This window comes from Muscardinus avellanarius (assembly GCF_963383645.1).
Source record: "Muscardinus avellanarius genome assembly, chromosome: 13".
In the NCBI taxonomy this organism is placed as follows: domain Eukaryota; kingdom Metazoa; phylum Chordata; class Mammalia; order Rodentia; family Gliridae; genus Muscardinus; species Muscardinus avellanarius.
The window spans coordinates 6,392,914-6,420,435 of NC_137799.1; the positions used below are offsets into that span (position 1 = coordinate 6,392,914).

Genomic DNA, 27,522 nt, shown 5'->3' on the forward strand with positions numbered 1-27,522 from the left:
AGGGTCTCAGAAGCATTCTACCTCTAAGCTACATCCCCAGCCCTGTTTTTATTTTGAAACAGGGTCTCACTAGGTTGATGAGAGTCTTATTACTTGTTGAGGCTGTCCTTGAACCTGTGGTCCTCCTGTCTCAGGCTCGCAAGTACTGGCATTACAGGTGTGCGCCACCAGCTTTGTCTGACGGTTACAAGCAGCAGAGTGGGCCTCCGTATCTACAGATTTTATGGCCCAGATTCTTTCTCAACTGGGCCAACCTTGTCCCCAGGCTGAGCGTCCCTGGGGAGGATTATTATGTTGTTGTTTATAGGAGGGCTGACTGTTACATTATTGCTTTATAGGCAGACTAACCATTACATTGTTGCTTATGCGGGAGACTAAATGGTTACATTGTTGCTTGTGGGGGAGACTAATGGTTACATTGTTGCTTACAAGCTAACACTAACCATTTCACTTTTGCTTATGGGGAGGGCTATTTTACATAGTTGCTTATGTGAACTATGAAGTTAGGGGTGTTTGTACTGAGCCTATAGCTGACTTTATTTTCTGCCATTACTCCCTAAGCATTTGTCATGACCACGTTTCCATGTAACAGGTACTGTAAGTAATGACAGTTAAAGCACTAAGAGGATGTGCATAGGTTACGTGCAAACATTTCACCATTTAATATAAGGGGCTACAAAACTCCACAGATTCTGGTACCCCACGAGGGGCTCGGAACCCGACCCGGGAGGATACTGGGAGACAAATGTAAATCAAAATGTCACGTTGTACATCTTAAATCAAAAACAACTTTAACTTAAAATAATTTAAATATTTTTGTGGCACTGGAATTGAACCCAGGGGGCATTCTACCTCTGACCTATTTTATTATTTATTTCAAAACAGGCTCTTGCTAGCTTGCTGAGGGTCTAAGCTGCTGAGGCTGGCCTCAGACATGCACTGTCTCTGCCTCCCAAGTGCTGGGATTGTAGGCATGGCCCACCGTGCCCAGCCTTCATTTTTAAAAAATAATTTTCTTTTGCTATCATTTATTACTTCTGCGTAGCACATTAAATTTCCATGAATTCTCCCCACAGCCCTATAGGGTAAGGGGAGGCCCTCCTGAAATGTTTAGATTTCACAGCAAACAGCCCAGAAAGGTTGAGGCCCCCTACTCATAAGGAGCAGGATCTACTGGAATCGTGAGGCGGTCTCCCTTGCATCTAAAACCCTCCGTACGGAAGCAAAATGACAGGACAAAGAAATCAAGCGAGTTAAAAACAACTGTGTTTATATTACACTTACACCGGGTGCAGGAGGGCAGTTCCAGGCCTGGCGGGTGACGCTGCTGCCCCTGCAGGGCACGACCCCACCCAGGGTCCTGGCCAGCCCCCCACCCCAGGCTTGGGTCCCAGGCCTGCCCGCCCTCCCGCTGGCTCAGGGCAGCGGGGTCTGGGGTCAAGGCTGTGTTCACAGCCCTGTTTACTGACACCCGGCTGACGCACGGGGCGGGAGAAGAGGACACTGTGGTGTCACCGCAGGTGTCCCCGGCAAGGCCACCCTGTCCAGCTGGCGGCTCCTCCCGCCCCGCCCCGGGGGTCACGCTGGCCCGGGCCGCGGCCAGTGCCCTGGGCCGGCTCAGTAGGGGTAGGGGGACACGGCGATGAGCAGGACGTAGAGGTTTTGGTGGCGCGGCGCCGCGGCGCGCACGGTCAGCCGGTAGAGGCCCGCGCGGGTGAGCGCGCGGCGGGTGTAGACGGCGCCGTGGCCGGGGCGCAGCGGGCGCAGGGCGAACGGGCTGCGCGGGTCGGGCTCCAGCACGGTGAGCTCCGTGCGGTTGGCGGGGACGCCGGCCTCGGAGAAGGCGGCCAGGCGCGCCACGTCGCGGTGGGCACGCACGCCCAAGGGCAGCGGCAGCAGCCGGTACTGCAGCGTGGCCGGCCCGGCGCCGCAGTCCCGCGAGCAGCGGCCGAAGCAGGTCCTGCGGGCCGCAGAGGAGCCGGCTGGGGGCCATCGAGGGACCCCCGGCCCCCAACACCTGAGGCCCAAAGAGCCAGAGCTGGGCCTTCCCCTCCCAGCTGGGCCTGCCCAAGGCCCAGGCAGGATAAACCCGGAGCGCCGTCCTGTCTCCCTGCCCGCCTCTGTGGAGCCCTGGCCCTGTGAATGAGGAGCCCTGGGTGCCGAGTCCCAGCCCTGGGGTTGGGCGTGTGTTGCTGGCCCATGCATCTGGGTGTGTGTTTCGTGCGTGGAGTTTGTGTGTGTTTGCTGGGTCCTTCCACTGTCCCTGCTTCCGGGCTCCACACGCACCCCACATTCCTGGTGTGTGTGTGTGGGGGGCACAGGCGAGCTGGCCCTGGTCAGCGGCAGGTGGTGCCACGGGCCAGTGCCTGGCGGGAGTTGTCATAGGCCGCCACCCTGGCCCTGGGTGCTGAGCTGGAGAGGGCTGTCCAGCCCCACTGCAGCCAGAGTGCCCAGCTCCCCTCCGGCCGCGGCTGCCCCTCCGGCCCATCCCTTACACCCCGGCTCCGCCCTTACCCTGGGCTGGCGCCCTGCCTGTAGTTGGCGGGGCAGGGCGTGTCCACACACTGGTAGCTTCCTCGGGTATTGAAGCACATCTGGCCAGGCCCGCACTCCACGCCGGCTTCCTCACACTCGTTGATGTCTGGGTTGGGGAGCACAATGGGTGGGGGGCGAGGGGAGAAGGGAGAACAGGAGGTGCAGGCGGGCCAGAGAAGGCAGGAAGGGGGTCAGGGGCCAGGAATCCTTTAGAGGACCAACCCTGTGTCTCCCCGTGTCCCCAGACAGCCCGGCCCCTAGTGCCCCCATCTCCCCGGGGGTTGGGGTTTGGCAGCACATGATGGAGGGCCCCCCGGGGACTCTCTGAGGGGGTTCACCAGAGAATGGGCACCTGACTTGGGTCAGAGGCCATTAGGACCTTCCCCTTTAGTGGTGCCCCCTCCTCAGGTGTCACCCCAGCTATGGGGGCTTTGTGTGAGCCTGTCCCCCACAAGGCGGAAGCTCAGAGAGGCTTGGAGAGTTCCCCAGACACACCATGGACCTGGGAGTGGCCCGGGGGAATGCCTCAGGTCTGCCCGCGAGCCTCTGGGGGGTGGGCTCCTGTGCCCAGCCTGGGGTGCTCACGGCCCCTCTGAGTGTCTGAAGGGGCAGAGGGAACGGAGGCCCCTGCCCTGTCTGCAGGGCGCCGCTCACCCTGGCAGTTCTTCCCGCTGGGGAGGAGGCGGTAGCCGGAGGGGCAGAGGCACAAGTAGCTGCCCTCGGTGTTACGGCAGGCATGCTGGCACAGGCTCCTCACCCGGCACTCGTCCAGGTCTGCCGGGCATGGCGGGGGGCAGGCAGGGAGAGGCTGCCTCACAGGCCTGCCCTAGCTCTGGGGCTGAACAGGGAAGCCCCTGCCCCCGGTGCCCACGCTCGCCCGCCCCACCTGCCGGGCTTGCAGGACTCCCTGGGCTTGGGAGAATGGGGGGTCCTGCCCTGCCCTCCGAGGCACGAGAGGCGTCGTTACACGCACACAGACCCCTGTGCCCGGGCAGAGCCTCAGGCTATCTTACCCGCTTTGTCTCTCTGTCCAGTGCCAGCCTCCGGGGCCACCCTTGCCCACCCGTGTACCCCCAGCCCCACTCCACGTGCTCCTGTCTACCTGGCACCACCCTTCACTCCTGAGTCTCTCTGTCTGCCTGGCTGCTTTACTCTGTGGACCCAAATGGGTGCGCCCCTGCCCCGCCCACCCCGCTGGCCTGCGGGACCCCCCCCAAAGTCCAACATAACAGGAGAATGCTCCCCGGCTGGCTGGGCCCAGCCTTACCTGTGCAGACGCCGTTCTGTCTGATGTAGCCCGGGGGGCACCAGGCCCGGCCCCCGCCGCTCACGGCCGCAGGACCTGGCCGGAGGGACACCCAGGCGTGATAGGAGCCACCAGAGCCCGGGGCCCGGGGCCGCAACCAGGGCACAGAGGGGCCCGGGTGGCTGACAGTGGTCACGTTGTGTCCACTCCGCTCCAGGGGGGCGCAGGCCTTGCCGTCGTGGAGGAGGGCCTGGCCGGGCGGGCACAGGCAGCGGAAGCTACCCTGGAGGTTCTGGCACTTGTGGGCACAGGGCCCGGGCAGCCGCAGACACTCGTTGACATCTGCAGAGGGGAGCCCGGCGGGGCGTGGGGAGAGGCTGCAGCTTGCCCGGCCCTTCCCATGCTGCGCGCTGGCCTGCCTCCCGGCCTCCACCACCACCGCCTCCCCTCCAGCCCCAAGCCCCCTCCCTGGCTCTGAGCACCACCAGCCCTGTCCCAGCTCCCCGTGCCCCACGGCTGGCGGTGCCGGTTGGGTCCACGCTTCCTGCTAAGCCCCTCCGAGGCCCACCCCTGTCCCTGTCCTCCTCTGCCTCGGGCCTCAGGGGAGGGTGACCCTGAGGGGCTGGTTGGTGGGAAGCGTGGATCCGGGACCCTGAGCACACTCAGCACTGCCGCCGCTTGCCTGGTGCTCAGAACTCACGGGTGCGGTCACCACCATGACCCACTGCAGTGCTGTGAGCAGGGGTGCCAAGCAGGGCCCCGGCAGTGGGCGAGCTCCTCCTACCTAGGCAGGGCAGGCCGGGGCCCTGGACCCGGTACCCCCGGGGGCAGCTGCAGCGGTGGCCACCCGGGGTGTTCTCACAGAGCTGGTTGTAGTGACATGGGTCCAGCTGGTCCAGACATTCGTCCACATCTGGGGCAGGGGCGGGGCTTAGCCGGAGCCACTTCCCCGGGTGCTCCGTCCCCTGCTCTATCTGGGCCTCATCCCGATACCCTTCTCCAGTGGCGGTGCCAACCGGCGTGCTCCCCCTCCCGGCGGTCAGCAGGGCTCCGGCTAATCTCTGGGTTCTCGAGAGCCGGGCCAGGCCAGGCCTCACCTTCGCAGCCGGCCCCGTCGGGAGCCGCCCGGAAGCCGGGCCCGCAGTCGGGCAGGCAACTGTAGGAGCCAGGCAGGTTCACGCAGCGCTGCCCGTCAGGACAGAGGTGGGCATCCCAAGCACACTCATCCACGTCTGGGCAGAGAGGGCAGGCGGCTGTGTGAGCGCAGGCCCCGGCCACCCTACCCACATGGGCTTCCTCCTGGCCCCGGGTCCCGGCATGAAGGCCTGCAGCCGTTACCCCCAGCCCGGCCCGTCGGGGTCCCTGCAAGGATGGCTGTTAGGATGCAGACTGTGTCCCTTCAGGCAGCCAGCTGGAGGCTCAGCAGGTGGAGCAGGGGGAGGGCACAGCTGGGGGTCAGTATCAGGATGCTCGGAGTAGCTACTTTGTTCTGGGACAGGCAGAGCGAGCCAGGCTGGGGAGCACCCTGATGCTGGCGTGGGAGAGCTTCCGGGGCCGTGCCGGGCTCAGCACGCGCCTCTCTAGGGAGGTCCATGACCCCTGACCCCACAGGGCCTCTCCCATCTGTGGCTGTACAGGGACCTGGTGGGGACAGGGCCCTGGGATCCCCAGGCAGGTAGCAATGCCTTCAGGAACAGCCATCGCTGGAGGCAGGTGCACCTGGCCAGGGCCCGCCTCTCCCTCGCGGCCACTCACCCCTGCAGTTCCTGTCATCCCAAGCCAGAGCAAAGCCTGCTGGGCAGGAGCAGGAGAAGCGGCCGGGTGCATTGAGGCAGGCGTGGGAGCAGGGGCCGGGGCCGTCCGAGCACTCGTCCCTGTCTGGGCGGGAATGGAGCCGGTAGTCTACACTCCTAGCCCTCCTGCCAGCTGGTGTGGATGGTGCATCCTAGTCTGGGAGTCCTCCCTAGCCCAGGCCAGGGGAAGGGAGTGCTCACCAGCACAGAAGGCTCCCTGGGTGTCCAGCTCAAAGCCCTCGGGGCAGCCGGCATCGTTCTCTTCTGTAAAGACAAGGGAAGCGCCCAGGCTCGAGGCTCCCTCCTGGGGCTGGTCCAGGCGGTGACCCCCAGAGCCAGGGAGCTCATTCCGTGCCCAAGCCCAGGCCTGTCGGAGGTGGTAGCTGTAGGACATGCCCAGTCATGGAAACGTGCCCCATGGGCTTCCAGAGAGTCCGAGCTACCCAGAAGAAACCACTGAAGAGGAGAAACAGCAGAGCACGTGTGCAAAGCTGCACCAGGCACCTGGTGATGGAAGGTTCCCTGGGACCACGGTCTCCCCCGGGGGCAGCGAGAACCAAAGTGGAGTGGGCAGGTGGAGACAGGACAGAGACCAGGCTGCCCAAGCAACTGTGAGGACGGCCACGCTTTCAACGCAGCCACTGGGGGCCCGGAGAGGGTTCTGGAGTCAGGACCTCCACGCCAGCACCTTGGGAGCCAGCCACGCTGTGCCCACCATGTAGACGGGAACCCGGGGCTGGGAAGGGCCGGGTGCTGCTCCCGAGGCCCTGGAGCCAGAAAGGGGTGCAGATGGGACTCGAACCAAGTCTGCCTGCGGCTCCTGCTCCCGTCCTTATTCAGTGAGGATGGTAAAACTTTTCAGGGCCTCAGATGATAATATGTGTGCTGTTAGCACCCCTGGGTGGGACTATAAAGCATGTTCCCCTGGGTCTGCAGGGGTTCCAGCAGCAGCTCCCATGGGTGGGGCGTGGGGGTGCACGCGTCTTTGGAGAAGAGGGTGGGGTGGAGTCTGAACCTTGGGGCCAGAGGAAAGGACGGCAGGGGCTTGGGGAGAATCCTAAAGAGCTGGGTGCTGGGAGGAGGCTGGCGGAGTTACAGAGCAGCAGAGAAGCTGCTCCCAGGCCCGTCTCCCGCCCGAGCTCAGCGTGCAATTCCGCCAGCTGAGCCCCTGGCAGGTTTTAGCGAGAGCAGTGGGGGCAGAGGAGGACCGAGCCAGAGAGGAGGACGGAGCCTCACCGGCTTGCAGGGCCGCGGTGAGCTGGAAACGCAGGGCCTCAGCCTCGGGGTCAAAGGCCGAGCTGATCGCCGAGGCCTTCAGGTGCTGCACCAGCTGGGGCTGGACGCCCCGCGCTGGGTCGTACTGGATGCTATGATTGCAGTGCAGGGACGCGGGGCGGGTGTCTTGCAGGAACCGCTGGGTAGAGTCCACAAACAGCTGGCCCGGCCCGGTCTGCACATAACGTTCCTGGAAGTCCTGGGGGCAGGGGAGGAGATCGCCTGGGATTCCAGCTCCCTAGCGTCCTGGGCGGGGGGCTGGGAAGAGCCTGGCAGGCCTCTGTCTTCCTCCCTGCAGCGGGGCAGCCTGGGGCAGCTCCCAGCCCTAATGCTCTGTCCCCCAGACACACAATCCAACCTCATTTTTTGTGTGTGTGGTACTGGGGATGGAACCCAGGGGCATTCCACCTCCAAGCTACACCCCCCAGCCCTATTTTTGATTCTTTATTTTGAAACAGGGTCTCATTGAGTTGCAAAGGGCCTCACTAAGTAGCTGAGGCTGTCTGCAAACCGCGATCCTCCTGTCTCAGCCTCCCAAATGCTGGGATGACAAGCATAAGCACCATGCCTGGGTTTTTACAGTCCTCTCCGAATCCAGGCCCAGACCCCGGCCTAGCCCTATGGCTGGGTGTCAGGAAAGCAATGGGGCCTGGCTCCGGGGTGGCGGGGGCAGCGTGCGCTCTCTCGCCTGGGAGCCTGCGTGGCGCAGGCCCTGGCCACACCTGCACCTGAAGATCCGCATCAGCCAGGCTTTCGGGGATGACGCCATGGACCACCACGTCGAGGAGGAGGAGTCCGTGGGGATCCAGGCCCCGGGCCACCTGCGTCATTGTGAGCAGCTCCCCTGCGGACCCAGAGTCACATCGGGGAGGGGTCCTGGGCTCGGGCCCCAGCCCCCCCGCACGGGAGGCCCTGCTCACCTGTAGCAAACGCTACGTGTGATTCCTGCCGGAAGCTGCCGCCAGTCAGAGAGTGGCCATTCAGGGCCTCTCCGCTCTCTCCAGCCAAGGCCCAATAGATGGGGGCAAAGGCAGCCACCAGCACCCGCATCAGAGGCCCTGGACAGGGCAGGAGGCGGAGCCAGGTCAGGGCTGGGCCACTCTTCTGCTCTAGGCCCCTCCATGGCTCCCTACTACCCCCAGGAGAGCTCAGCCCTTTCCTTCCCTGCCCACGCTCAGCCTTCTGACCACCAGTGCAGCTAACAGAACCCTAACCTGGGACGCAGCAAAGGTAAATATATATTCACGGAACAACTGTGGAATTTGATAAAACAGGCCTTTATAAACAAAGTTCTATAACTTGTCCATATTCAATCCAGTTCAACAAATATAGATTCAGGGCCACCGGGTCACCACGGAGCCTGAGACTCTACAGGGAGGGTATCATTATACATTTCCCTGGCCGGGTTGAACATCAACTAAGTTTCCCAACTTGCAGATACCTTCCGGAAGAGCCCAGGAGGAGGGAAATTGTTCCAAACCGTTGACTTTGAAACAAGAGTCAAAAAAATTGCCCTGGGCCTGGACTCGCAGACCTTCCGGTGATGCCCGGCCTTCTCAGAGCCGGGTGATGCCACACAGGACCAGGGGAACGCTACCCAGGCCCTGGCTTCATCTGGTCTCTGCTGACAGCCAGCTCAGTGACCCCGGCCAGAGCCTCCTAACCCCACCTGCGCTCTCCACGGGGGCTGCGCTCCCCTGCCCTGGGTGCCATGAGGGCCTCTGGCCTCCAGGAAGTGCGGCCGGCCACATCCGTGAGGTCAGGGCCGCGCGTCTCGCCAGGACATCCCAAGTGGCTGTTTCCCAGTTCCTGGGTTTTCTAGCTAATTCGATTCTCCACGTCCCCCCCGCCCCCACCCTGCCCGTCCAGCCTGCCTTCCTTAGTCATTTCTGGTCCAACTTCATTTTCATCTGCCTTGGACTTAACGGTGACCCCACCACCACCAGAGCAATCTGCGGCTTCAAGCAGAGTTCTCTGAGCTCCTGCAACCCCAGAATCCTGACCACCTCACATTCTGTGTGTGTGTGTGTGTGTGTGTGTGTGTGTGTGTGTGTGTGAGAGAGAGAGAGAGAGGGGGGGGGGACTGGGGATGGAACCCGGGGGCATTCTACTGCTGAGCTACAACCCCCCACACACTTTTTGCGGTACTGGGGGTGGAACCCAGGGGCAATCTACCTCTGAGCAACACCCCCAGCCCTACTTTTGATTCTTTATTTTGAAACAGGGTCTCACTGAGTTGCAAAGGGCCTCACTTAAGTAGCCGAGGCTGGCCGAGGACCTGGATTCTCCTGACTCAGCCTCCCAAATGCTGGGATTACAAGTGTGAGCCACCACGCCTGGCTTTTTATTATTTATTTATTTATTTATTTATTTATTTATTTATTTATTTATTTATTTATTGTGGTACTGGGGAATGGAACCCAGGGGAATTCTACCTCTGAGCTACACCCCCAGCCCTATTTATTTATTTATTTATGGGTCTGGGGATGGAACCCAGGGGCATTCGACCTCCAAGCTACACCTCCTGCCCTATTTTGTATTCTTTATTTTGAAACGGGGTCCCAGTGAGTTGCAAAGGGCCTCAGTAGCTGAGGCTGGCCGCGAACCGGCCATCCTGTCTCAGCCTCCCCCGTGCTGGGATTACAAGCGTCCGCCACCTCGCCGGGCTCCCTGCTTTTAATGCAGTTACTTTGCTGGGTGGGGGGGCTGGAGAGGAAGCTGCGCACGTGGCACGGACCAGGCCCCAGGCGGCTGGCCCTCCTCCAGGCACCAGGCGCAGCAGCCTTGGGGCCGAGACGCAGGTGCCGCTCCGGCCTCTACTTACCCACATTTGCAGGCATGTGGCTGATGCTGCCCCGGATGGTGGTGCCTCCAGAGCGCGTCTCCTGCTGCACACTGGTGTTGAGAGCGGCCACGCCAAGTTCCTGGCCATTGATCACCCCGATCATGCTGCCCCGGCTCCCCCGGGGCGCCCCTGTGATGAGGGGAATAAACAAGAGTGACACTGTCCACGCGCATTCGCTCGGAACACGCGGGGTGGATCCCATGTCATGAAGGAGTACGGCGAGGCTCAGAGAGGCCAAGCCACTTGCCCAGTGACACACGGCAAATGGTGATGGACTCGCACATGGGATCCTGGCTCGAATGAGAAGGGAGGCCGTGAGGAGGAGCCCAGGCGAGCCAGGCCTCCAAGCCACAGGAGTCGGCTTATCTAAAAAGCGAGGCAGTGGGCCCCGAGACACACAGAAGGCGGCCAGGAGCCCAAGATGGCAGGGCAGGCCCGCCCGGACATCCCCCACTCCATCGGTGGCCCTGGTCCAGAGCCCTGCGGCTGCCCGCCCGGGTGGGCTGGGTGCTGAGCAGCCGCCAGGCGGTCTGCGAGCAGACGCTCTCAGTGCTAATCGAATGGACGGGGCAGGCACAGGGCGCTTCCTCTGACTCATGGGCCAGCTGTCTCCTTGGGCACACGGCATTCCAGCAGGCAAGACGCAGAAGGCAGCCTGCCTCCCCTCTCACCAGCTCTCAGGGGAAAATTAGCCTCAAAATTGCCCATGATCTGTCAAAAAATAACATAAAACACTCAAGGGCCAGGATCCTAAGTAGCTAAATCAGGGGCTGATTCCAGTGCACGGCCATTTCCTGCAGCCCACGGCCTGCGCTTGGTGAGATCTGGTGCCCATCTGGGATGTCTCTCGTCGGAATCCGCTGCTCTGGGGTGGGCGCCGGGCACAGGAGGGGCCATGAACCCACCCTGGACTTCTCTTTTCTTGTACTAATACCTTCAGCCCTTTTTAAGTGTGCGTGTGCGTGTGCGTGTGTGCGTGCGTGCGTGTGTGTGTGTGTGTGTGTGTTACTAGGGGTTGAATCTAGAGGCATTCTACCTCTGGTTTATACCCTAAGCCCTATTTTATCTTATATTTTTTAAATTTTGAAACAGGGTCTCACTACGTTGTGGAGGACCTCACCGAGTAGCTGAGGCTGGCTGTGAACCTGCGATCCTCCTGTCTCAGCCTCCCAAGTACTGGGATTATAAGCGTGTGCCCCTATGCTCAGCTTAATTTTTTTTAAATTTTGAATCAGGGTCTCGCTAAGTTGAAGAGGTCTTCTAAGTTGCTGAGGCTGGCCTTGAACCTGCGATCCTCCCGTCTTGGCCTCCTAAGTATTGGGGTTACAGGCATGAGGCACCACACCTTGGCTTAACCCTGGCCCTATAGTAAGAAGTCTCAGATAGATAGAGAGAACACGAGCCAGCCGTTTGGGAAGGGGACAGGTACTTGGAGCTGAGGCATGGCCATTGTGGACTTTCTGAGGCCTTTGCCTTCACCTGGCAAAGCCCCTTGGAGACATTTATCCTATAGAAACAGGCCACAGTGTGGTGTGGGGAGGGGAAACTGGAAAAAGAAACCAATGCTTCTTTAAGACAAAGCCAATAGAACTGAAGATGGAGGGCACTCTCACGCAGTGCCAGGACGCCAGGGAAGAAGATGGGGAGGCAGGCTGATTATTACGGGATGCCATCCGGGGCAGAGTAAGTCCAAAGGGCAGGCAGTAAAGGCCACCTGTGCATTCAGCCTCACGTAACAAAAGGATTACCTCTTTACGTTCAGAGAGGGAAAAGGCCCTGGAAAAATACGCCCCAAAGAATCGCCCAAGCTACTGCTGATAATTAAATTATGGGATGTAATTACTTTTTCTTTTCAGATTTCTCTATTATCTGGTCTTTCTGCAGTTAGCATGGAGGAAGGAAATTTGATATTTTGATTAAAAAATGAGGAGAAAAACTGGGTGCGACGGCACATGCTTGTAATCCCAGCATTCGGGAGGCTAAGAGAAAAATCACGGTTCACGGACAGCCTCGGCTACTTAGTGAGTGCCTTTGCAACTCAGTGAGATCCTGTTTCAGATTAAAGAATAAAAAATAGGGCTGGGGGTGTAGTTCGGAGGTCGAATGCCCTTGGGTTCCATCCCCAGTACTGTAGTAAACAAACAAACAAACAAATAAAAAGAGCTGATCACGGGTTGAATTGTGCCCCCTTCAGATCCATATGTTGGAACCTTAACCCCAGGATCTCAGAATGTAGCCTTATTTGAAGATAGGGTCTTAGCAGAGGAGGCCAAGGGACAGTGAGGCACTAGGTCAGTCCCTAGTTCAACAGGACTGGTGTCCGTATAGAAAGGGAGGACTTAGAGATAGACTGGCAGGGAGAGTGCCAAGACACAATAAGGCGAACCCTGCATGGGAGGCCGGGAAGCCAGGGAAGAGCCTAGAAGACTCTCACACAGCCCTGGGAGGAGCCAGCCCTGCCCGCTCCCTGCCCTTGCACTTCCAGCCCCCACTCTGGGGGACAGCATCCTTCCCGGCTGCTGCTTGAGCCCCAGCTTGCAGGACTCTGTCATGCCCGCCCCAGGGGCCAGTGCAGAGGCCACGGCAGAGCTCTGTTCACAGCAGAGGGAAGCGCTGGGACCAAGCCCTGAAGCAGGGCGGCCCTGGGGCCTGACGCCAGCGAGACAGCATCCCCATCTGGTGTCAAAGCCACTCAGCATTCTGAGCTGCATTTGAAGGCACCTTGACCCTGCTTACGGGAGACAAGGAGACTGGGGCCAGAAGGGGTGCCGCATTTGATGAGCTGTGGGTTCCAAGTGGCAAAGCGTCAAGCCCCAGTTCTGATTAGTTGAGAGGTGCTGCCTGGAGAAGGTTCTATGGAGAAAGATTCTGATACTGTGTGCAGTGAAAGATTGTTGATGTCTGCCATGAACAGAGTTGGAGGAGGGTTTTGTGTAGAAAGATTCTGATGTTGTATGTATGTGGTGATAGATTGGAGATGTCTGCCGTGGAGAGAGGTGGAGGAGGGGCCTATGGAGAAGGAGTCTGACATTGCATATGGTGATAGATTGATGATGTCTGCCACGAACAAAAGTGGGAGAGGGATCTATGGAGAGAGATTCTGATGTTGTGTGTGGTATGGATTGGTGATGTCTGCCATGGACAGAGCTGGAGGAGGGTTCTATAGAGAGTGTCTAACATTGCATATGGTGATGGATTGGTGATGTCTGCCATGGACAGAGCTGGAGGAGGGTTCTAAAGAGAGAGTCTAACATTGCATATGGTGATGGATTGGTGATGTCTGCCATGGACAGAGCTGGAGGAGGGTTCTATAGAGAGAGTCTAACATTGCATATGGTGATGGATTGGTGATGTCTGCCATGGACAGAGCTGGAGGAGGGTTCTAAAGAGAGAGTCTAACGTTGCATATAGTGATGGATTGGTGATGTCTGCCATGAACAGAGCTGGAGGAGGGGTCTAAAGAGAGAGTCTAACATTGCATATGGTGATGGATTGGTGATGTCTGCCATGGACAGAGCTGGAGGAGGGTTCTAAAGAGAGAGTCTAACATTGCATATGGTGATGGATTGGTGATGTCTGCCATGGACAGAGCTGGAGGAGGGTTCTATAGAGAGAGTCTAACATTGCATATGGTGATGGATTGGTGATGTTTGCCATGGACAGAGCTGGAGGAGGGTTCTGTGGAGCAGGATTCTGATGTTGTGTGGTGATAGATTGGTGATGGACACTCATTTAACTCTGCCTACTTCATGGGGCTGTGGGGCATCCAGAGGACATTTGTCCAAGCAAGAGGAACTGGAATAATCCGGATTCCCTGTCCCAGGTGAGTGGCAAACACTTGGCCCTCCTGAGACTCAGTTTCCCCAACTGCAAATAGTTAGGGTTGACAAGATGACCCATAATGCATTCCCAGCTGGCTCATTATGAGTTTGCAACTGGGCCGGCAGGGCAGTGGGCCAGACCCCTGTAGGCAAAGCATACCCCTGTAACAAGAGCCCTGCCTCTGCCCACAGAGGTCTGGGCAGGGGCACCCGTACCTCTCACTGCCAGGAACACCCGGGCTGTGGCGGAGCCCAGGAGGTTGTGAGCAACGCACTCATACGCTCCGGCATCCCCCGCCTCTGCCTGCTCCAGCCACAGGCTGCCGTCTGGCAGGGCCCGGAGCCGGCGGCCGGCACGCAGGGGTCGCCCTGCCCGCAGCCACTCCACGGTAGGTGCTGGCTCCCCGGTGGCCTGGCATCGAATCAGCACGTCCTTCCCGGGTTGTACTGTCGTGTCTTGGGGCTCCACCTGGAACACGGGGGCACCTGTGGGAGGTCCAGGGAGGCTGTGAGAACACTGAATTCTTGGTGTCCATTTTTAGTTTTTTTTTACTAGGGACTGAACCGAGGGGCATTCTACTTCTAAGGGACATACTCAGCCCTATTTTATTATTTTTATTTTGAAACAGAATCTCACCAGGCTGCCTCGGCTGGCCTTGAACTTGCAATCCCAAGCACTGGGGTAACAGGTGTGCAGCACCATACCCAGCTCTACCACATTTTTTTCAGTACTAGGGATGGAGCCAGAGGCATCCTACCTATGCGTTATATCCCCAGCCCTATTTTTTATTCTTTATTTTGAAACAAAGTCTAAGTTGTGGAGGGCCTCACTAAGTAGCTGAGGCTGGTGGAGAACCTTCAATCCTCCTGTCTCAGCCTCCCAAATACTAGGATTACAAGTGTGCGCCATCACGCCCAGTACCTACCACATTTTTTGAAGTGAGAAAAAAAATTTACCAATTACCAATATAGTATGATCATACCTATATCATTATATAACTGTGCATCTCTTAAAAATAAGCTTACTTATTTTTATTTTTATTTTATTATTTATTTTATTATTAATTTATTTTTTATTTGTGGTACTGGGGTTCCTGGAAGCCCTTCTACCGCTGGGCTACACTCCCAGACCTACTTTATATTTTTTTATTTGGAAACAGGGTCTCTTAAGCCACCGCGGCTGGCTCCGAACCAGTGTGATCCTTCTGTCTCTGCCTCCCAAGCGCAGGGATTACAAGCGTGCGCCACCACTACCAGCGCTTACTTATTCTTAAAAATAAGACAACTTAGGGAGACCCTGTCTCAAAATATAAAATAAAATGGGCTGGGGGTGTAACTCAGAGGTAGAATGCACCTGGGGTCAACTCCAGTTCCATTAAACAAATGTGGGAGGGGGGGCTGGAGTGTGGCTCAGAGGTAGAGTGCTTGCTTAGCATACGGGGGCCCTGGTTTCCATCCCTAACACCACCCCCATGCAAAAAATGGTGCCATAAAACACAGTGTAGAAGTTAACATTAACTGGTTGTATTTTGGTGGTACTGGGAACTGAACACAGGGGCATTACTACACCCCCAGTCCTTTTTATTTGTGGTATGAAAATAGTGTCTTGCTAGGTTGCCGAGGGTTTAGCTGTGTCGTTGAGGCTGTCCTCAAACCTGTGATCCTCCCGTCTCAGCCTCCCAAGTACTGGAATTATAGGCGTGCGCGCTACCACACCCCAAAACACCTTAACTTTTTAAGTAAGCATTCCTTCAGTGTTAAGCGTATTGCTTATTTTGGGGTTTGGAGAGCGCTCTGCGAGCTCTAAGCTGCTGGGCAAATTGTAGGAGTCGCTGCTGGGGTCTTGGTAGTCTGGAGTCAAGATCAACGGGTTTCCCCAGGCCTAGCGGTCGGGTCCCGGGCTCAGTAGCCTGACCCAGAGTGCCACCCGACGCCGGGAAACGTCTCACAGGACTTCAACATGAATATCTGCTCCCAAGCCGTCCCTGTCCCCAGGACCCCGGCTAGGCGAGGGCCGAGACTCACTCTGCAGCACGAGGGTCACGACTTTCCTCACGGTGCCCAACTCGTTCTCGGCCAGGCACTGGTACTGCCCTGCGTCCTCCATCTGCAGGGCGCGGGAGGGAGAGAGCGCGAGGGTTTGGAGGCCGAGCCAACCTGGGGCCGAACCCCAGCCTGCTGCCTCCTGTACGGAGCCCGCTGCTGGGCATTCTCGTGCCTCCGGAGCCCCAGTCCCCCCATCCCCAAAGTGCCAGGACTAAATGAAACGACGCCCGTGAGGCCGGAGGCAGGGGCTGCCCTCGGCCAGGTGGTCACTGCTCCCACGACGGACGCTGTTACTACCAGTGTGCAGAGAGGCTGCCGAGCTCAGACCAAGGCTGAGGATGAACTGGAAGGGGACTGCCTCGCGGGTTTCAGCACCATTGCTGGACGTTGGGACACAGAGTGGAAGGTGGGTGGGGGCCGCCCCGGGCCGGGGGACTGGGGAAGCAGCGGGAAGCCGGATCAGGAGACCCGGGGCGGTCCTGCCTCCACACTTCCTGCCGTGGGCCTCTCTAAGCTTCCGTATCTTTATTTGTAAAATGGGGCGTTATTATGTCCCTCTCCTCTGCCATGATATTGTTAATAATAATATTTGGGGGGCATTATCACGGGCCACTCTTACATCCTGGTATAGGTCGTTATGCTAATTTCTCACTAGTCTATAAGACAATTCTTAGCTCCCTTGAGCGGGTGGGGTGACCGCAGCAGACAGCTCACGTCCTAGCTTGGAGGTCACCCTAGAAGGTGATAGGAGGATATAAACAGGCGGGGAAGTGCTTTGTAGATTATAGAAGGCCGTGCCCAGGGCTGTCCCTGCCCAGGGTGCCGGCCCCCGCTTGCCTCAGTCCTGCGGAAGGTCAGCGAGCCGTTCAGCAGCTGGTGGCGGAGACGGCTGCCTGCCAGCGGGAGGCCATCTTTGGTCCAGTGGATGTCGGGTGCTGGGTCTCCACGGACCACACAGTCTAGCCGGATGCTGCCGCCTACGGGCTCTACCAGGTAGGAGAAGGCCTCTCCTTCTAGGACTGGAGCTTCTGCGTGGGATGACATCATATGTCAGAGAGGCTCCCCTCCCACACGTCTGTCCCCAAAGGCCTACCCAGCGCCGCGTCCGGGGGTCCTGCTAACCCAGCATGTCTGTACATAGTCAACGTGTTGCGAGGACAAAGGGCTTCTGTGTTGTGTCTCCTGTCACAGAGACAGGCACTGGCTACCAGGAACTGTGCCAAGAGTCTGAAGCCGTGTGCGAACTGTGCTGTGATTGATTGGTGATGCCTGGGACGGGCACAGGAGAGACCAAAGTGTCTGTGTGTCTACAGTACTCGCTCCCACAGACAGATCACGCCACCTGCTGCAGAGTAGCTGCCAGGTACTTCAGAAAACCAGCGCCTCGGGCCACCTGCCGTACACAGCAACACTGAGAGAGATTCATAGGAGCCTCCTAACTCTGTGCGCTCCCAGTGCGGGTTTCCATCCTTTGTGGAGTTATGACTTTGAATCTATCCCCGGAGCTGCAGCTGTGTCCTGGTGTCCTGGGTCGACCCAGCCCCACCCATCCTGAGCTTGAGCAAAAGAATTCATGGACCCTGGCCACCATGCTCTCCTCTCTCCCTGGCACCGTCCAGCTGCAGGTGGGGTCACGGGTGGGGTGTAAAATAAATCAGTGCTGAGGGTCTATCCCAGAGAGGTTAGTTCATTAACCTCTTAATTAATTAATTAATTAATTAATTAATTTAGTGTACTGGGAATGGAACCCAGGGGCTTTTCTACCTCCGGGCTACACTTCCAGACCTATTTTATACTTTATTTGGAAACAGGGTCTCACTAAGTTGCTGAGAGCCTAAGTAGCTGAGGCTGGCTTCAAACCTGTGCGATCCTCCTGTCTCTGCCTCCCAAGCGCGGGGATTACAAGCGTGCGCCACCACGCCCGGCCTAACCTCTTTATTTTATATAGTCCCCCAGGGGACCTCAAAGTGCAGCCAGGCTGGAGGGCCAGCTAGCTGGGTTTCTTGGTAAAGTAATAAACCAGGCTGCACGGGGCCAGGAGGGGAGGGACACGGCCGGCACCTTACCCTTCACGTGCACGAAGCTGACTGCGTGCACACGGCCCACTCTGTTCTCAGCCCAGCAGGCGTAGGCTCCGCTGTCCTTCCTGGTGACGGCCACTCTCTGCAGCGTGCTGCCCCCATCCTGTTCGGACACCCCCTCTGTGGCGGAGGAAGAGGCACCCAGGGGCTCTGAGTTCAAGTGCCGGAACCCTTGCCCTGGACATTCCCATCAGACCTGGGTACCCAGCAGGTGCTTAAAAGGATACAGAAACAGAAGGGGGCGCCGCCCCTCCTTCCTGGAGGGGTTGACTCGGTCAGACTTGTCGGTGGCCAGATCTGACTGCACCTGGCCCTGGCTTAGAACGTGAGACGCTGGGTCCTAAGACAGAAGCATCCTTCTGCTGCGGGGGGATTCGGCAGTTCATTGTTCAGCAGAGATTTACTGAGCACCTACTATGTGCTCCACAGGCCTGCGTCTCCTTGCATCTTACTTAGGTGCCGTGTGGGAGGACAGAGCCTCCCTGCTGGGGAGAGGGGCTTCCCAAGGGTCCCCATGGGCACAGCAGGCCTGGGCTCGCACACAGCCTCCCCGGTCCAGGCCGAGGTCTGGGCTGACTCTCCTTGGTGGCGCCTCCCCAGCTCCGATATATGGCTCATCTTACACATAAAACATAGGTTTTTCCTGTTTCTCCAAATAGGGCGGAGTCTGGAGACCCAGAACCCACGAGGCTGCCGGCAGCCTCTTCCCTCTGGGCTGGGTCTCTGACAGGCCCTTCCTCCCCCTCCCCGGGTCCTGGGTTCTGTCCCCTGGTCCCCTGCTGGCCCAGACCTGTGACCGGCTGGTCGTTGATAGTCCAGCCCAGCCGAGGGGGTGGGCTGCCGCGGGCCGCGCAGCGCAGCCACAGCCGGTCCCCGAGGCGCAGGCTGCGGTCCCCGGGCAGGGTGGTGAAGACCGGCAGTGCCAGGATGGTGAGGTGCAGGCGGCGGTGGGCCCGGCCCACGGTGTTCTCGGCGGTACAGGTGTACGTGCCCGCATCCTGGCTCTGTGGGCAAAGGGAAGAGGTGCCTGGCATGGGCCACACTGACCCTGGAGAAGAGACCCCGGCAGGTTCCCATGAGCAGCCAGGGGAGGTGTGAGGTGACCCCTGAGGGCCACCCGCGGGCTGGCAGGTGTGACCAGCCCTGCCCTGCCCGCCCATCCTGACCACCAGCCGTGCTGAGCCAGGCCCTATTTTGGCACCTATACAGAGGCGGCCCAGAGAGGCTCTGGGGTGGGGAGTTCTGGGGTGCACTGGAGCGGGCCGGCGTGTGCCCCACCGCACTCTCCGTGTGCCAGGGTCTGAGGGCCAGGGAGTCCCAGCAGGCGCCTGCGCTGTGCCGCATAGTCACTGGGGAACCGCCCATTCTGCAGGTGCGAGGTCGTGAGAGCTGGTGGGCTGGGGTCCCTCCACCCCATAGCCCTGGCTCAGCACCCCCCCCCCAGACCACAAGGGACGAGAAACGCCAAGGTGAGGCTGAAATCAACCCGTGCGCTTTGGGGCACTCAAATTTGTCACCCTGGCCCCTCTGCCAGTGCCCTGGGCCCCAGGAGCGGGCCACGGAGCCCCAGGTTCAGATCCCGACTGTGCCCTTGGTGTCTTGGGGCCCGCAGGCGCGTCCGGAGCAGGAGTCTGCCATCCCTGGCAGGGTGTGGCAGGACTGAAGGGCTGGCAAATGGTGGCACCCACAGGTGCCTGCTGCCCTGGGTGGTCACAACGGTCCCTCGGCCCCTCGGGCTGGGGTCCTCACCTCTGCGTTCCTCACCAGCAGCTCCCCCGAAGGCTGGATGCGGAACCTGCCGCCCGCCGCAGACACAGGCCGGCCGTCCTTTTCCCAGGTGATGCTGGGCTCGGGGCTGCCCCTGGCCGCGCAGGGCAGGAGGGCGTGGGAGCCCTCGGTGGCAGACAGGTCCGGGAGGCCGCTCTCGATTGTGGGCGGGACTGTGGGGAGAGGGAGGCCCGCTGGAGCTGATGGGGGTGGACCGCCCTGGCCTAGGGTCCCTGGGCCTTGGCACGGCCCCGCAGCACCCCGGCAGCTGCCCCTGGAATTTCCCAGCTGTAGGACATCGTCCATGGACTGGAAGAGCCAGGGAATGAGTTTGGCGAGGCTGTGCCAGGGTGACTCCATTGTTCCTGGGTGCGTGCGCGCGCGCGCACACACACACACACACACACACACACACACACACACACACACGGTGTTAGGACAGAGGCTGTGGGAGCCACTGGAGCGCAGAGCCCTCGCTAGGGGCGGCCTCCAGGATTCAAGCAGAGCCAGGCAGCTCTCAGGGAGGAGCGGAGCAGAGCAGAGGTCGCCGCTGGCGCCCGCGGTGTCAGGCGCATCTGGTGCCTGGGTCACAGAGGCAAGCCGGACGAGGAGGCCCTGGGAGGAGACGAGGAGCACAGCCCCTCCGAGTTCACAGCGAGGCCCGACCTCCGCTCTCACGCTGTCCACGGGGCAGCTGCCAGGCCACCCGCTGAGCAGGCCCCGGGCCGGGTGACCCCTCCCTGTGGGCGGTGGCAGTGCACTGGGTAAAGTTGCCACCAACAATGCCCACTAAGGACTTTTTTTTTGTATTGGGGATTGAACCCGAAGCCATTCTACCTCCAAGTTACCACATTCTATCTCCAAGCTATACCCCCAGCCTGATCTTTTTTGGGGGGTCTGGGGATGGAACCCAGGGGCATTCGACCTCCGAGCTACACCCCCTGCCCTATTTTTTATTCTTTATTTTGAAACCGGGTCTCACTGAGTTGCAAAGGGCCTCACTAAGTAGCTGAGGCTGTCTGCGAACCACGATCGTCCGTTCTCAGCCTCCTGAATGCTGGGACTACAAGCTTGTGCCACCGCGCCCGGCTCCCCAGCCTGATTTTCTATTATTTATTTATTTGGTGGTACTGGGGTTCCTGGAAGCCCTTCTACCTCTGGGCTACACTCCCAGACCTTCGAACCTGCGCGATCCTCCTGTTTCTGCCTCCCAAGTGCAGGGATTACAAGCGTGCGCCACCATGCCCGGAGCCTATTCTTTATTTTGAAGCAGGGTCTCACTGAGTTGCTGAAAGCCTCACTAAGTAGCTGAGGCTGGCCACGAACCCAGATCCTCCTGTCTCAGCCTCCCAAGTACTGGGATTACAAGCATGCACCACCACACCCAGCCCCTTTTTATTTTGAAACAAAGTCTTGATATATTGCTGAGAAGCTCACTATGTTCCTGAGGCTGGCCTCTAACCTGCGATCATCCTGCCTCAGCCTCCCAAGGCCTGGGATGACAGGTGTGTGCCAGCGCACCCGGCTGGAAAGGCACATCTAATTGTGTCTGTGCAGAAGGGACAGCCATGGCGCCTGCTACCAAAATCTGCGTAGAAGAGGGATATTTGGACTAGTGACCTGGGAGGGGCCGGGGAAAGGCAGTGGCGGGCATTTATCTGAAGCCATGTCGCGTCCAGAAGAGGACAGAGGTGTTTTTCCCGCCTGCGGCCCACGCACCTTGCACGGCCAGCCGCGTCTTCCCCATGGCGCTGCCTGCGCTGTTCTGGGCGATGCAGAAGTAGTTCCCAGCATTCTCTGGGCTGGCACGGAGGACCTGCAGCTGGCCACCAGGTAGGACCTGGGCACTCGCCCCTGGATGCGGTGGGAGGCAGTCAGGGGCCAGTGACTGGGGCAGGGGACCCCAAGCAGGGAGGACTTGTTGGGGTGGCGGCATGAGCAGGGGAGCCTGGTCCAGAGCCCCGCCGGGGCAGCTCAGCCAGGGGCCCAGGGTGAGCCTCGGGCTGCGGTGACAGGAGAGAGGAGCCGGGTGGGGGTGACACCAGGGCAGGGGGCAAGGGGCAGGGGGCAGAGGGCAAGGGGCAGGGGACAGGGGCAAGGGGGCTTGCGGAGCCTCTTGGCAGGGCCACACGGTATCCCACGGCAGGAAGGAGGACCCAGAGACCCTGGCAGGAGGCCTTTCCGCCCTTGTGGTGGGTGCTAAGGGTCTCACCCGCAGGGATGCTGCGCCCCTCCTTCTGCCAGGTGACGGTGGGCCGGGGGACGCCGGAGGCCTCGCAGGGCAGGACCACCTCCTCCCCGGCCAGCGCCCACACCACGCTGGGCAGCGGCTTCACCACGGGCGAGGCTGTGAAGGCAGGGGACAGAGGTCCCTGGGGAGGCCTCCCCCAGCCCCGCCAACCCAGGCGCCTCTGAGAACCAGGAGAGGTTGCTAAAGGGAACCGGGGTTCCGAGACCCCCCCGAGTCCACAGGGTGGCGGCGGGGCCGATGCTTTGCTCCCGAGGATTCCCACAGGGAGTCGGACCCTAGACAGGTCCCGGCGTCCGGGGCCTCCCCTCCTTCCCGGTTGGCTCTCCACCTGCCCGGCCCGCGCCGAGGCTCCTTACCCTGCACGGCGAGGGCCACGTGCTTGCGCGCCACGCCGGCGGCGTTGCGGGCGGTGCAGGTGTAGCGGCCAGCGTGGACGGGGAGGGCCTGCCCGATCTCCAGCGCACCTGTGGGTGGGGACCCGCACGCCCTGCTGCCTCTGGGGCAGGCCGAGCTCCCCCACTTACAAACAGCACAGGGGACAGAAGGCACCCGGGTCCCGAGCCTGTCCCTTCTACTCCCTGGGCCTCAGTTTCCCCAGGTAAACAACGAAGAATCAGACAAGATGGTCTCTAGAGCCTTCTGGTCATGGAGTTCCAAGGCCAGCCACTGCCCTGCCTGCAATCCCTGGCCAGAGTTCACACACTATGCCCTGCAAAAGCCCACCTCCTCCAGGAAGCCTCCCGGATTCAGCCTCCTCTGACCTTCCTCTCTTGGTCCTGGGCACCCAGTGAACATCGCGCTAACTTTCCCAGACTGTGGGCGGCACCCTGGCAGTCGAGCAAATGAGCTCCTTCCTTCCTCCTTTGATTTATTTATTTCGGTGCTGGGGATGGAACCCAGAGGCATTCTACCGCCGAGCTACACCCCCAGCCCTTCTCATTTATTTATTTTGAAACAGGGTCTCGCTATGTTGCTGAGGCTGGCCTCGAGCCTGCGATCCTCCTCTCCCAAGCTCCAGAGTACAGGGATTACAGGCGTGCGCCACCACGCCTCGCTCAGCAAAGAGGTTCTAGAAATCACTACCTGCGGTTCGGTTCAGAACTTCACGAAGGAAGAGAACTTTCATACCAAAAGATTACGAGCAGACTTTCAGGACGAAGGACGCGCCCTCGGAGTAAAGTGGCTTGATGCAAACCCCGAGGCTGTTGCTTGGTCCTTTGTTTTCTCCTGTCTTGCGGGGATGGAACCCAGGGGCATTCTACCTCCGAGCTGCACCCCAGCCCTATTTCTTATTATTTTTAAACAGGTCTCACTGAGTTGCAGAGGGCTTCGCTAAGTAGCTGAGGCTGGCCTTGAACCTGCGATCCTCCTGTCTCAGCCTCCCACATACTGGGATGACAGGCGTGCCTTGTTTTGCCCTTTTGATATGAAACATCACTGACTTGCCCGAGCCTCAGGGCGCGGCTGATAGGCCTCAGTACCTGAGCGTGGAGGGGGGAGGCTGAGAGGAGGCGGGGCTTCTCCCCATCACGCCGCCAGGATGGAGCTTTCCACCTGCTCCACTGCTGAGCCCCCACCCCGTTCTGTGGCCCCCAGCCGCCCTCCCCGCGGCTCACCCTTACTCACCCGAAGGCAGAACGCGATAGCCGCTCCCGCGCGCCCCCAGCTGGGCGCCCGCCTTGCTCCAGGACACGGTCGGGGCGGGCACCCCTGCGCTGTGGCACGTGAGGACCACGGGTGCCATCCTGGTCACCGTGAAGTCCGTCTGGTCATCCGCGATGGTCGGAGGCACTGAAACACAAGGGAAAGCTCGGGACCCCGCCAAGGGGCAGCGGGCACCCCTCCGCCATCGGGACGGGGCGGGGGTGAACGGGCTGGGACACCAGGCGGCTGTGTGTCAGCAACTGTGCAGGGGAGGGGGCCCTGTGGCGAGGGTGGGCGGGATCCAGGAGTGCTTCCTGGAGGAGGCGGTGTGCCAGCTCCAGGCCCCTGCGCCCTCCGCGCTCACTCACCCTGCACGGTCACCTGGTACAGCCTGCGGGCCTCGCCCGCCTCGTTGCTCACCACACACTCAAACTGGGCCGAGTCCTGGGGGCCCGGGGCGGCCAGGAGCAGGGCGTTGGAGGGCAGGAGCCTGGGACAGACAGCCAGACGGCCAGGGGACTCCAGATGAGCCGGCGGTGACCTCCCGCCGCTGTGTCTGGATGCGGGGTCCCGTGGCCTCTCCTCCCTCCTGCACCCATCCCCAGCCCTGGCTCTAGACATGTCTTCTAGAAGTTTCTACCCCCAGCGCTCGAGCCGCGGGGCCCTGGGGGCGGTTTTTACGTCCGGCCTGTGTCCTCTGTAGCCCTGAGTATTAGCCACCGAAGCACCGAGGATGATTTCTGTGAGCACCTCACGTAAATCCCCACGAGCAGGTCCAGGCTGACCAAGCCTGCTTTAGCTGTACTGAGCCACCAGGACCCAGCACCCAGCACAAGTACTCAGCGGATGGACTGGCAAAGGGACTCCTCGGATGCTCCCAATGACCACTGCGGCCCCACGCGTGGCAAACAGGGAGACTGAGGCTCTGGCGCAGGGACTGTCTAGGCCCAGCCAGCTCCACTCTCCGCGGTTTTTTTTTTTTTGGTTCTGAGGATGGAACCCAGAGGCATTCTACCGCTGAGCTACAGCCCCAGCCCTATTTTTTATTCTTTTTTTTTTTTTTTTCAGTACTGGGGATGGGACCCAGGGGCATTCTACCTCCGAGCTACCCCCAGCCCTGTTTTTTATTCTTTATTTTGAAACAGGGTCTGAGTTGCAAAGGGCCTAAGTAGGTGAGGCTGTCCTTAAACCGTGATCCTCCTGTTTCGAGCCTCCCAAATGCTGGGGTGACGAGTGTGCGCCATCACGCGGGCTTGTTTTTGTTTTTGTGGTACTGGGAATTGAACCCAGGGCCTTGAGCACGCTGGGTAAGTGCTCTACCACCGAGCGGTGGCCCCAGCCTCTCCGTGCTTCAGGGAGCTGAGAGGCATCCATTTTCCCACTTGGCTGTGTGTCCCAAACGTCCTGTCTGCTCTAGTGTGAAGACCCCTGGCTCTCCGGTCGGGGACCCCGGCACACACTGGCCAGCCCCGCTCTGTGAGATGGGTGCGCCCTCCCGCCCCACGCGTGCGCCCCAGACACTCCCGCGGCCCCGCTCCTTACCGGTAGGCGCCCTGCTGCGCGTGGAGGTCCAGCTTCTGTCCGTCCTTCTGCCAGGCCACCAAGGGCTTGGGGGAGCCGCGGGCCTCACAGGGCAGTGAAGCCGGGCTGTGGGCGGTCAGGGTCACATCGGAGGGGCCAGGGGCGATGGCTGGAGGCTCTGGTGAGAGAGCGGGCGACAGGAGACTGGTGCGGGCCAGGGCCCAGGGCAGTCTGAGGCTGGGCCCAGGGCAGCGCCCAGGTTTGGGGCAGCATGGCCATCTTTGACCACCCTACAGGAGCAGGGGGAGGGGCAGGGGACACGCCCCAGGGAGAACCCCACAGGCTGCCCAAGCTGGGGAGGGGCTGGGCCCTTCCTCACCCCTCAGCCTGGCATCCCTGGTCCTGTCTTCTTAAATGGGGTCTCCAGGTCTCGACTCCCCATCAATCCCCCACCCCGGGCCCGGGCCCCTGATCTACAAAGTGTTTGGACTTGGGAGAGGTGTGTGTGTGTGTGTGTGTGTGTGTGGTGCTGGGGATTGGACCCAGGGGCATTCTACCTCCAAGCTATACCTCCTGCCCTATTTTATTTTTTATTTATTTAGGGTCTCGCTACGCTGATATGAGCCTCGCTGAGTTGTTGAGGCTGGCTTCGAACCTGTGATCCTCCTGTCTCAGCCTCCCAAGGACTGGGATTACAGGCGTGGGCCACCATGTCCAGCTCAGAAGAGAAGTTTAATCAAAGCAGCTGATTCTGATAATTCTGAGTCTGATGATTTTATTTTCCCTCCGAATGCTTTATCACCCACTTAATAAAAAAGTATGGTAGTGTGTACATGATATAAAGGTGGAAATAAATATGCATTTTTGAGCGCACACAAGCAAAACTTTTCACTATTGATAGAAAGTATGTGAAGACTGTCAGCCTTGGGTCCTGGCAGCGGGGAGGGCAGAGACAGACTAGACGGCACAGGGCTGGGTGCCAGGCGGTGAGCGTGCCCTTCCCCGGTCTGCCTACCGAAGACCCCGAGGTCGCGGCCTTGCCGATCGGAGCCGGCAGAGTTGGCAGCCAGGCAGAGGTAGTGGCCGGCGTCCTGGGCGATAACTGGCTGGATCCGCAGGGAACCCTCGGGCAGAACCTCCAACCTGGAACCAAGAGAGGGATTGCCATGGAGACCACAGCCATGGACCCCTGAGAGGGGCTGGACCACCGAGTGTCACCAGCAAGACCATCCTCTCTGCCCGGGTTCTCCCAGCAAGAGAATGCTACTGGACCCAGAGTCTGGCACCCATGAGGCCGAGGTTAGGGGTCACGGTCCTGTGCAGCTCCCCATACCCAATCCATCATCAGAAAGATGGAGAGAGGGGCTGCTGGAGGCCCCCTACGCCTTCCAGAACGGCTCAGATCTGAGAAGCGGCCTCCCCATAGGCCTGGCTGTCCTATATAATCCCGCCCCCAGTCACAGTTGATTGGACCGAGGATGGACACATCATTCAGGCTGGGCCAATGGCATTCTCTGCCCTGGGATCTGGACTTGGTATTCCCGGAGAGCTTTTCTGGTTTTGCAGACTGTGTGCGCCCAGGAGCTGAAAAGTTGGGGAGCGCAGGGGTGTGTGGGGAGCGCGTCGGCAGGGGAGAGAGAAAGAAACCTTATACCCAGGAAGCACAGATGATTTTATTCTTTACAGTAAAATCCCATTGTGTGGAAGCTAGAGAGAAATTAGGAGACACAGGGGCTTCAGAAAAATGAGGAGGGGGACAGTGGGGCAGGGGGAAGGGCCTGGGGAGGGAGTGAAGAGGGGAAGTGAGAGTGATGAAGTAACAATCCAAACTCTCCCGTGTGCTTTCGGGAAGCTCTCGACACTGATTTCAACTTTATGAACGGGGCGGAGGCGGGAGTGGGGTGGGATCTGGCGGGAAACCTACAGGGTGCTGCGGGCCAGTGCGTGTCTATCACACTCAGCCTCAAAAAGATGTAGGACTGTAAAGCAGCAGCAACAGCCTATTTTTAGAGCAAAGAAGCAGAGATGGGCAAGAGGGGCCATGGAGCCTTCCCACGTCCTCTGGACAGAGTCTCCCTTCTGCTCCAACCACCCGAGGGGTATTTCTCTTTTGGAAAGCCATACCCCAGACTTTCCCGGACACCCGCCCTTTCAGCTCCAACCTGGAGTTCCCAGGATCCAGGGGTGCCCCGTCTTTCCGCCAGCTCACGAGGGGCGGGGGCACGCCGTCGGCCCTGCAGGGCAGCAAGACCGTCTGGTTCACCGAGGCGTTCACGGCGGGCGGTCCGGGCTGGATGGTGGGCACGGCTGGGGGCACAGAGGGGGCGGCTGGGAGCCTGTGGCTCTGCGGGCGGGTGGGTGGGCGGGCGGGGCGGCCACACTCACTGTGAATCTGCACCCGGAAGGCCACGCTGGTGCTGCCCGCCGCGTTGCGGGCTGTGCAGCTGTAGTCCCCGCCGTCGGCCGGGCTCAGGGCCTGCAGCTGGAGGAACCTGCCCCGCTCTGGGAACTGCGTGTGAGCGTCCTCCTGCGGACAGGCAGAGAGACGCTGAGCGGGCACCGGGCAAGGAGGGTCAAGGAGCCTGTGAGGCTGGACGGTGGGCTCTGTCCCCTTCGGGCCAGACCCTCACCCAGATTTCTGAAGGGAGCGAGCAACCTGGCCCTGGAGGACGGACCCACTGGGGACAGGCGGCGCCC

At 59.9% G+C, this 27,522-nt stretch overlaps 1 protein-coding gene across 1 annotated transcript in view; it reads right to left on the bottom strand.

The window, feature by feature from the left end:
* Nucleotides 1-1,617: 1,617 nt before the first annotated feature.
* HMCN2 (hemicentin 2) overlaps nucleotides 1,618-27,522 on the bottom strand; it is a gene marked incomplete at both ends in the record, with an annotated part of 138,910 nt that continues 113,005 nt past the window's right edge. Inside the window, 27 exons of the mRNA XM_080708870.1 lie at nucleotides 1,618-1,960; nucleotides 2,515-2,641; nucleotides 3,190-3,309; nucleotides 3,803-4,123; nucleotides 4,566-4,694; nucleotides 4,879-5,013; nucleotides 5,537-5,659; nucleotides 5,776-5,838; nucleotides 6,811-7,048; nucleotides 7,572-7,693; nucleotides 7,770-7,907; nucleotides 9,674-9,823; nucleotides 13,732-14,001; nucleotides 15,541-15,622; nucleotides 16,399-16,589; nucleotides 17,628-17,762; nucleotides 18,433-18,646; nucleotides 19,392-19,582; nucleotides 21,129-21,263; nucleotides 21,622-21,756; nucleotides 22,017-22,124; nucleotides 23,287-23,451; nucleotides 23,673-23,794; nucleotides 24,847-25,003; nucleotides 25,841-25,968; nucleotides 26,988-27,132; nucleotides 27,211-27,352. Of these exons, the coding sequence (XP_080564996.1) occupies nucleotides 1,618-1,960; nucleotides 2,515-2,641; nucleotides 3,190-3,309; nucleotides 3,803-4,123; nucleotides 4,566-4,694; nucleotides 4,879-5,013; nucleotides 5,537-5,659; nucleotides 5,776-5,838; nucleotides 6,811-7,048; nucleotides 7,572-7,693; nucleotides 7,770-7,907; nucleotides 9,674-9,823; nucleotides 13,732-14,001; nucleotides 15,541-15,622; nucleotides 16,399-16,589; nucleotides 17,628-17,762; nucleotides 18,433-18,646; nucleotides 19,392-19,582; nucleotides 21,129-21,263; nucleotides 21,622-21,756; nucleotides 22,017-22,124; nucleotides 23,287-23,451; nucleotides 23,673-23,794; nucleotides 24,847-25,003; nucleotides 25,841-25,968; nucleotides 26,988-27,132; nucleotides 27,211-27,352 (4,329 nt within the window). The remainder of the gene's footprint in view (nucleotides 1,961-2,514; nucleotides 2,642-3,189; nucleotides 3,310-3,802; nucleotides 4,124-4,565; nucleotides 4,695-4,878; nucleotides 5,014-5,536; nucleotides 5,660-5,775; nucleotides 5,839-6,810; nucleotides 7,049-7,571; nucleotides 7,694-7,769; nucleotides 7,908-9,673; nucleotides 9,824-13,731; nucleotides 14,002-15,540; nucleotides 15,623-16,398; nucleotides 16,590-17,627; nucleotides 17,763-18,432; nucleotides 18,647-19,391; nucleotides 19,583-21,128; nucleotides 21,264-21,621; nucleotides 21,757-22,016; nucleotides 22,125-23,286; nucleotides 23,452-23,672; nucleotides 23,795-24,846; nucleotides 25,004-25,840; nucleotides 25,969-26,987; nucleotides 27,133-27,210; nucleotides 27,353-27,522) is intronic.